General features: G+C 35.6%; 1 protein-coding gene across 1 annotated transcript in view; it reads left to right on the top strand.

Annotated features, from left to right (window-relative positions):
• The first annotated feature begins 3,602 nt into the window (after positions 1 to 3,602).
• The window catches only part of LOC137295544 (guanine nucleotide-binding protein G(i) subunit alpha), a 60,717-nt gene continuing 53,625 nt past the window's right edge, over positions 3,603 to 10,694 (top strand). The window contains exon 1 of the mRNA XM_067826929.1: positions 3,603 to 4,001. Within this exon, the coding sequence (XP_067683030.1) occupies positions 3,884 to 4,001 (118 nt within the window). The 5' untranslated portion in view covers positions 3,603 to 3,883. The remainder of the gene's footprint in view (positions 4,002 to 10,694) is intronic.

The raw sequence follows: 10,694 nt of genomic DNA, 5'->3' as shown, positions 1-10,694 counted from the left end.
AGGCCTAATCTACCCTGGGACCTTCACGGGTCTAACATCCATTAGGAGACCCCGTGTTTACTTTAGAGATAACTTGTAAACTACCCGAATGGCTACTAATTAAAGCAATAAAATTATGTGAATATATATGTTTATTTGCCTCGAGTATTTTCGTTATATATTTTATATAGCAAGACAAGACAAGATTTTGTTAGGTCAAAACTCAAAACAACTACATGTCGCTGACAATATAGTTTTCTTGAGCACATGGCAGGATTGTGTATACAATATAAATTATTATTACCATAAATTATGGCACTGTCCAAGATCCAAGGTATATATAGTATACGCTTATAAGTATTCATGCTTATTTCATTCATATATGTTAGATGAGGATTGTTTTGAGTGACATTGAGTATGATTTTACTCCGCTTTCAGAAATATTCCAGAATAACCACAAATGAGGACACCAGATATAGGCTTCACAAATTGTGTGGAGAATCGAACCAGGGACATCGGCGTGACGAGCCAACGCTTCAACCACACGGCTACCCCATCGACAGTGATACTTCTGGGTAAGTGTTAAATATGCAATATTTATCAAGAAGTAAAAAACAACCCCCCCAAAAACCAAACCAAACCCCCCCACAAAAACAAAAACAAAAACAAAAACAAAAAAAAACAAAAACAAGACATTGTGCATGAACCGACTGGTTGGTAAAATGTGTGGATCCCATATCTCCAATGCTTTTTAGGAATATTGATTAAAAGCGGCGCACATATATCATAAGTGGATCCGCCCTACGCACGTATATTAAACAGCTTTGAAAAGATTTCAGAAAACACCATCTACGTTTCAAACGTTTGATGAGTAATCCATAACAGGTATGGTTACACAGCCACAACGGATACATCGTAAAACATTTGCCGACTGTGTTCCCGTCCTGAAACACAGGAACCGTGAAGATCGGGGGTAGAATCGGTTTTCAGTAATCAAGCCTTGTCGCAGAAGGCGGATAATGCAAGATGTCGTCGTATCTCAGAAACATGAATATTCATGACCACTAGATTCTCTGCTCCAGAATCGGTTATTTACAGACCGAGACCATTTTGCTGGAATGATGCTGAGTGGGGTGTTTAACAAACAAATAAAAGTTTTCACACAGGCAAATGTTTGTTACTAACACGTGAAGCACCAATAAAATATTATTTCTTCCGACACGAATACTAAATTCTGAAAACTCGATCAGTTTGTGTAGCAGTCGGAAATAAAAGTTGAATGTTCAAAGGACTGTACATCATTTAACCTTTGACACACTCCCATATCTCGTGAAAATAATACATATCTCCTATATTTCGGTTAACCATTTCTTATATAGTTGTATAACGGCTGTAACATTCCTTTTGTGATGTACTGTACCTCTCGGATAAAAATAACTTTTATCATCTCAAGGAACAAAGTCTAGATCATTTACAATGTATATGTTTTCTCCTTACTTAGTGCTTCGTCTCTCTTACAGATCTCAGAGAATAGAGCATTAGAGCATATATGTAATAAAGTTTCACGTCCATCCTATTCTCAGCTCTAGCAGAATGGTTTCCAGTCTTCAGCTCTTGACGATACTTGAGGTTTCCCATGCAGTCCTCCATTCCTTTACTTGCACTTAACCGTATGTAGATCTACATAACTATATCACGTCGACTATATGTCAATGATTTCCATCACTAAGCAACTTCAAACTCGATGTGCGGTCAGTCAAGTAACCAAGGGAGACTACTCTGGGAGGTTTGGTTACTCGTAGTCCTAATAAAACTAAAGATTACCATAAACAGTTTGAAAAATATATTTTGTGGATATTATTCAAAATCAAGTTTTATGATGCTTCTATGTGTTATAAAGAAACATGCATTTAAGAGTCGTTATTTGGTTTTAAAAGGATCATTTCCATTTTAACTTCTTGTTTTGTAATCTTGTTGCGTGCATTTTTTCTAACTTGTCATATCACGGAAGATCCGGTCATGCCATTTACGTCATAAAATACATAACCGAAAAAGACAAAATACGGTCTGACGCAAGATAATTTGTAAGCTGATGTAACTAATGTGCTATCTGCATGCACAGTATCCTGACTGACATGTTGTAGCGTGTGTGATACTTATATATACTGATTAGATACGGCAAGTGCACTGGGTCCAAACTGAGACTAATGTGTTATTTGCGCATTAAGGTTACACAATGTATGTAATCATGTGTTGATTAGTAATTAACGAGGACATTACACCTTCTGACCTCTGGAAGGCTAAATGACAATAAACTTAATAAATATTACATCATACATTAAAATGTTTGTATTATATTTGCAACATTACATTACAAAGTATATATACAGTAATAAAGAACTACAGTTAATTACCATTATTTACTAGATAATATATATTATCATTTCATTTACTTAAGAACAGGGCAAGTACTTTTTGGACATATGTGTATCCACTAGACTCCATCAGTAGAGGTCTCCCCTCCTGTGAGCAGGTCTCGTGAAGGGTGCACTTCTCTTCCACCTCAGTGACAATCTCAGCGTGTCAATTAAGAAAGTACTTCAATAATGAACACCAAATTTTGTGTGATATAACATTTTTTGTCAAAATTCACACTTTGATATCAAATATTACAGATGTCATGAGTACTGAAAAATAATAAAATAACGTATGGCCATTTTGACCTTCTTGTGTGGCCATTTTGATTAGGGTCAGTGTGGTCATTTTGTCCTGTGGTCTGTTTGACGTGTTCCCATTTGCGCGGCTCAGCGTGCGCATCTTCTATCACATTTACTGCGACATACGAAGTCTATTAACAGTTGAGAAAATAGAATATGCGATGCACGATACCCATTTCACTTTCGTTATAACATACGATGTGTAAATTTTGTCAAATGTCTTACACGAAGTCTTTATACATGTTGGATATACATGTTGGATATACATGTTGGATATACATGTTGGGGCTCGAACCTAGATATTCAGCTTTATGCTTTCTTTTTACCGACAGTAAAGCGTGAGAATATGAATTTATGCCGCTTTGAGGAATATCTCATCTGTCCGGTGAGGGACACCAGAAATGGGCTTCATACATTGTCCCTTAGTGGGGGATCGAACCCACTCGATTTAACCTCGAGGTGTCCTTTCTAACTGGCAGTAAATAGATTAAGGTTTTACACCGCTTTTAGCCATATGAATGTCGGGGGATAATTGTGGCGAATCGAACCTTTATCGCCCATCGTGATGAGCAAAAGCTTTAGCCACTAGCCCGACAATAAAGGATTACTGACATATCACTTTATTTTCCCCGTAAGAAAATAATTGCACTGAGATAAAAGCACACACACCACAAAACTGCTGTTATATTTGTGTATAATATTTTATCAGACATACTGTTATAGTTTAAAAGATGTTTTGTGTAAATAATAATAAATTTGTGCATTTTTGCCGAATGAAAAAGTTGCATACATCCTAAACGAATGGGGAAATTTATATAATACCATATTTATTCATATGGTTTGGCTAGGAAAAGATCAGCCAAACTTATGCCGCCTATTACATCCAGTACGGTATTCCGTTTCCGCAGTTGATTTCCCGTCAACGTTAGCTACGATAGCAGGTGCCCGTTCATCCGGGTCACTCGTTCAAATCGGAATCAGTCGCTCGGCTCGTAAATAAGGACTCAGTACACAGCGTCCTCGGATGTGGATTCGTTAGTGATATTAGTGATTTAGAGGGGTGTGAATATCTGTGGGATTAATGTATCTATTTAGCAATTTCAGGACTTCATTCTGATTCTTTTGGATTATAATTTGTGTGTTACTTGGAGTATATTGGCCGATTGTAAGCACCACCAAACAGAAACATGGGGTGTGTTACCAGTCAAGAAGACAAAGCCGCGATTGAGAGATCGAAAATGATCGACAAAACTCTCCGAGCTGATGGCGAAAAGGCAGCGAGAGAAGTTAAACTGCTTTTGTTAGGTAAGAATGAATTAAGTATTTCATAAAGACCTGGTTTTGTCGGCGAGACGACAAGCCACCACACACTGAAGCCGGCATTTTGTCTGCTTCAGTGCTTGATGCTCCATACAGGCGGTGCTCATATGAAGTAGTCATGTTCTTTCGCTCTTTGAAATCTTTAATCAACAACCTATTGCTATTTATATAGATACGGTGGCGAAATCGTGAATGTTAGTTTCATTTTGCGAAAATAATATGAATTATTTAAATAGGTGTGTGTTATAAATGCCACACTTGTCATTGTGTCAGGCTGCACAATCAAGACGTTGCGGTTCTGATGATGCATTACGTATTAAATTTATTATTTCAAACTTGAACACATCGATAGTGTCCACTCTTCTGTCTGCACCTTGGATTCCATTTTGAATATAGACCCACATGACTCATTGGCCCAGGGTATATCATCTAGTATGCATGGGTACGGATTTAGGTCATGGTTTAAATTTTCCGGTATATTGAAAACATAGTTGGTAAGAGACAGAAGGCCTCGAAATAATGCTATTTCCATGTCAGATAATAATGTGTGTTTTATGCATACATATGTGATGCCAGTGTGATCATGTAAAGAAGCAGTTATGAATGAACCAGATAGTCGTTGTTGGTTTTGGATGGCCTCATTTTTTAAACGCTGGCGTGTGTGATTTGAATAACTGTACAATGTCAATCATTATCACATGGATTGTATTTGATCCTTTCATAGAAACCACTTAACAATATCCTCAGCTGTTATGTATGCCTTTTCATGAGGTGTATTTTCGATGTGGAGTTTGCTGATATAACAATACACATTTGTGACACTTTTGTAAATGCTGTTTATTGTGGGGAAAAACGTTTACAGATGCACATGTTTTGTTAAGTGCAACACATCATCATTTTCCACTAAAGTACTTAATTATATGAAAATTATTTTAATACACCACAATAACCTTTGGCTTGCAAGGGTTTGGTCCATGAATATGCTTGAAATTAAAAAAAAACTATTATTAAAGTTTCCATAGGGTGTTGAAATGGTTAAATATAAGTAACAAATTTTATGACATTTGACCCCCGGGATTGGATATACTGTTATTTTGTTGCAGACTGTGAGAGAAATCAATGTAGGTGTTCTTAGGCGTAGAGTCATAGGTAATAATTAATATTTTAAATGGTAATTCATAAAAAAATATATAAAGAACACATTGTCCCTCTAACAGACTTGCCTCTTTAAGTTACAGAATTACTAATAATACAACCATTTGGATGAAGTTTAAGATGAGCCATCAGTAGAGACTGGGTAGCCCTATACGACTATTCAGGCCAGTGGTTAGTTACATAATTTATCAATGGTGTAATGACAGTTTCAATAAATTCCAGGACTTACTACAAATGACTATATATCACATTTCTTTCTGATTGTGCACCAATTCCATCTGGCTTTCATATGTCTGAAGAAAGATAAAGGTGCAGTCAGCATCACTGTGTACATGATAGATCATTTTACAGCTGAATCATTATAATAGAATTGTGTACTTTATCTAGAAAACAATTTCTCAACTGTAATTTCTACTCAGTTCTTGATACCCAGCAACGGATACCTATATAGGGTTGCTGAGCGTGTTGGCTAATGATGGCTTGAGTAGTAATCCAGTTAATATTTGAGCAGTTTGTTGGTTTTGTTAACTATTATCCTAAATGGTCAGAAGGTTTCCCATGTTTATATATTTTAATGGCTATGATCTGATCTTTCACTGTATTCCTGTGGTGGAGACAAGACAGTATTTTTTTTCGAATTTTTAACCAAGAATCAGGTTTATGTAACACTCTTTGACAGTAATAGTGAACATTTATTATCCAATATTGTATTTGTTATGTGACTGAAGTTATTCTAATCCTTGTTAAAGATCATCTAAAATTACAGCACCACCATTTGTTCTTCATCCAGGTGATAAAGGAAGCTATATTGGGATGTTGACTACAGTGATAATTAACTTTCAGGCAAGGTTTATGAATGACGGAATGACGTTTTCATGCTCAATAATGAACATTATGCTTATATGTATGCAAAGAATTTGGTATTTGAATAGCTAGGGGTTTGTGAAGGATATCAAATGGTTAATGGCGAGCACATTCTGGCAAAATAGTGATAATGTTCAAAATTTGATTATATTGATTTATTTTTTAAGATGAATGTAGAGTTCAAATCAACTCGACAAATGTTAATTTCACTTTACCATGATTAGCAATATGAGTTGGTAGAAACTGTATTTTTATTTCATCATCAAAATACATATATCAAAACATTTCAGTAGTTTTGCACTATTGCAAGTACCAGGGTCAATGTGGATATTCACTTCTGACCTGAGAATTCCTCTCGACTGGAGCATCAGGCAGTGGTATTTTTCAACCCCTGAATATGAAGCTAAACCAACACACACTTTGATATAGACAATAACTAGATATATCCTGATTTGTTTTTTGTGCACACTTAGTTTTATATTAAAATATATCCCTTAATTTTGCAGATTTATCTTTTGTATGGACTCAATATCAGTAATATTCCAACAGCATGATGATAGCCTGCCTGCCACTGTTCAAGTCTGGGTTAGACAAACTAGTGATTAATATTATGAGCAAATTTCAATCGCATTGAGATACAGTCACACAATCAACAAGCCAATACAAGTGACCGCCTGATATTTGTGGTCATGCCTTCAAAAAACATTAGTTACGGATTCATTCATTGCTATTTTATGACATAATTTAGTCAGATTATACATCTTAATCATGCTAAAGAAATCAGTCATCTGCCATTTTCATAACTATAACAAAAAACATTTTATAGAAATTCTATTTTAACTTCTAATCTCTTGAGTAGCTCTTAATCTATGTTAATTCTTTTGAATTGTGACACCTCAAAGCTTTCTGACCAAACTGTCATATTTCACAGATAGCTCAGATCTTTGTGGCATTTTTTTAACACTAAAATCCTGTGCTTACCCCATTGCTGACCATGACATTTAATTTTTACTAGACACAAATCTGAGACAGTGCCGGGACATCATAAAGAAACTGGGAGTGGAGAATCGTGTAACAAGTCATTGTTTGTGACATGTATAATGCTGAAATTGTTTAAAACCTAAGCAACAGTGCATCCTCCTGTTTCTCGAGGTAATTTACATCTGGTGGTAAATCATCCTGTCAAAATGATATGCAAAGGATGAAATGGGAATTTATTTGATTGTTTTAATCGATTTTTCATTTTGTGTGTTTCATTGTAGCTGCCTTATTTTGGATAGAGCTTCTTAGTTCCCCTCTAACACTAGGAACGCTTACCCATGTCTTGAATGATTAAGTCTTCATGAAGAATATTACAGAAGTCTGTAAAGGGCTGTTTCTTAATGAATGATTGAGTCACAATGTGGCTGAAATACTGGTAATGTGGTTTGAATTTTACTCACTCACTTTCCTAACCTGTGGTCAGTGTTATGAGCAAAGTCACACTCTGGTGAGAAAACATAGTGGATCACAGATCAGATGAAGCTGCCTAAGTGCCTCTGAGCCCTAACACAGCCACAGGTCAATAAAGACTTGTTAAGTCTCATGCCTCTTTTCGTTTTTAGCCATAATATTTACTGACACAGCAGATGACATGAAAATAGCACAAAATATACACAAAGAATTAAGTTAAGAACCCCAAGTACGTCAAACATATATAGAAAGCATGTGCGAGTGTAGAATATGTGGCAGGTTTAGATAGCTGCAGTTTCAGGAGATAAAGAAAGTCTCACCATTTCTTTTGACTATGTTTTATTTTGATTTTTTATTTTGAACTATTTTGTATGTAAAATATATAAATTTCAAAGATTAGTTGTTAGTCTAACCCCCTTACATATCTCACATTTGAATGATCCCCGAGCTTAACCTTGTGGTTCATATCTGGGACATGATTGGTTGTCATGTGCAACAGAGGGATTCTCCTCTGAAAACAATGCCTATTTATTAAGGTCAGAGGTGAGAGTGTTGTGTCTGCAAACAAAGATACAGTAAAAGGACCAGGTGAATGCTTAGTTTCTAATACTATATATGATTCTGACTGTAAGAAATAATTCCATTTAATTTGAAAAGGAACCCAATGAGATGGGAGATCAAACCTGAAAATGTGGAATTCTAGACTTGCTTCATTGAGGACTTCAGCACTGCAGAAAGGCAAGGCAAAAGGAAAAATAATGTGGTTCAGGCCTAATCTGAAAATGAACACTCACAAACCATGAGCAGTCACTTTAAGATATATGGATTTAATCTGAAACTTATTTTACCATGAAAACTAATATAGATCAAGTATTGTTTATTCATAGAGGTCACGAGCTGTTTGTAAATACCTCTTACACACTGTAAGCATAGTGTCTAGAATGCTGGCATGCCATAACTTACTTCTATGTCATCCATATCTCAAGTAGGTTTCACACATAAGGGAACAACGTGACACTACCTGACAGATTTTATTTTGTTCTTTTATTTTTTTACTTGGTATAGCCATAAGGGATGGTGGGGTAGCCTCATGGTTAAGCCATTTGCTTGTCATGCTGAAGGCGCCAATTCAATTCCATACCTGGATACAGTGTGTGAAGCCCATGTCTGGAGTCCCACGCCATGATATTGCTAGAATATTGCTTAAAACTGAGTAAAGCCAAACTCACTCACTCTCTTCCTTGGTATTTAATTTATAATACCCAATCGCATGCAATTTAAATCAGTCAAGATTCTTCAGCTGGTTTGCTCATCGGTATTCAGTTATCTTTTCTAAAGGCTAGATTCTGAGATTCAAAACTGAATCTTAAAAATAAAGCAGTATTTATGAAGTCAAGGGTCCTATCCCTTGTTAACCACTGGGACAAAGTCAGCTGATCAAGTTCCTCAGGGGCAGGCAAGCACCTGTTTCTCACAAGTGGTTCTCTACTGCAGTGAAACCGGTTTATATTTTTATCTGAGAAAGAAGTTTACACTGTGTGCAGCTGTGAATTATCCTTGACTTGACAAAATTTCACAGTTTACCCATTTGGTGTTGTTTTACAAATAGAGTGTGTTGAGAAAATGAGGCTGTGCCCCATGTGGTAGCTCTGAGATCGCAGTGTCCAGGTTATGGTGTAGTAGTTTTGACAGTTTTACCACTTAGGGTGAGATATGCTTCAGCTGAAGTGTTCAAGATATATGTCATTGTTGCCATTATTTTGTTGAAGGGTCACATTTAACAAACACTGCATTGAAAAAAAACTGATGTAGCAAGAATATTCTCTGAAACAAATGGTTCTTCAAAATAAAGAAGTTGACATCCATAAGTTGTCACTTTTATGCACATCACTTCTAACTGTAGTTCAAAAGCTATAAAAATGTATCGATAAGTCACTGAAGAGTCAAATCATGCTTATTTCAGGGTACAGTGTGTGAAACTTGTTTCTGGTCTTCCCGCTGTTATATTGCTGGAATATAGCTAAAAGTGGTGTAAAACCACTCATCACACATATTTAAATCGGATTTTAGGTCATCAGCTGTAGTACAATCAATTACATCTTAATCAGTCACTAATGCACAATCATAGCATACATTCCTAGAACATACCTGGCATTACTGAACAATGACAGGTGATAAATACCATTGAAATAATGTAGGGGATATTCCATTTTGCGAGCATACCACTATCCAATGCCAAGACATATGAGAAAAAGTAATATATATCCATACATATGAAACATTTCCAAAGGAATGGAATAAATTGTCATATTTTCCCTTCATTTCTCTTCATCATCCTTCCTCCTTGGCTTCATCATGTGCTTTCTATCAATCTTGCAAATGCAGTATGTCCTTTAAATGGTATATGTAATTGCCAGGATACAATGGCTTCTATCAACAATCTTGGGCAAGTTTCTAATTGTGATTTACAATTGCATTTGAATAGCTTTGAATGTTTGGATATATTTGAACCCTCTTCAGAGACTAGTATTTTAACATGTATTTGAATGTATACTTTGTGTTCAAACATGAAATGGAATTAATCTTGTTTGTTGTCACATATTTCTTATATTCCACTCGATGGTGTCAAATTTTTGCTCATGTCATTATTTCACAGTGGATATGTTATCTGAGTAGGCGTATATATATCTTCGTATCTTTTTTACATGAATGTTTCAAATATATTGATATAATATGAATTATCTAACAGCAAATTATTCTGTTTGCATTGTACAAAATGTAGAGAATTCATAATATTTCTAAACACTTGCTGTTTATTACAATCCTCTTTGGCTAGAGCAGAAAAATAACCATGTTCAACATCGCCAACATGTTGGGTTATAGGAAAGTCAACAATTAACACAAAGATATAGCAGTGCAGTTCACCAAACATTTCCAGCCCAACAATCACATACAGCAGTAAGTGAAAGTAAACCAATGTATAAAATATTCTTCATATTCACACAGTGTACCCTTGAAGGGAATTGAATCTGGGCCTTCGGCATGATGAGTGAATAATTTAACCACTTGGCTACCCCACAAGTCCCCTCTTTGACTTTTTAGTGAAGCTTTTATTAAAAATATTGCTACCAGTGACAATTTACAGATATATAAGGTTAGTACTATAACATGCATCAACATTTGGTTAAGTTTAAATCTTACAAACAT

The sequence above is a fragment of the Haliotis asinina genome, chromosome 9 (genome assembly GCF_037392515.1).
Source record: "Haliotis asinina isolate JCU_RB_2024 chromosome 9, JCU_Hal_asi_v2, whole genome shotgun sequence".
Lineage (NCBI taxonomy): Eukaryota > Metazoa > Mollusca > Gastropoda > Lepetellida > Haliotidae > Haliotis > Haliotis asinina.
The sequence above is the reverse complement of the archived record's forward strand: the minus strand, read 5'-3'. Positions and strand labels throughout refer to the sequence as shown.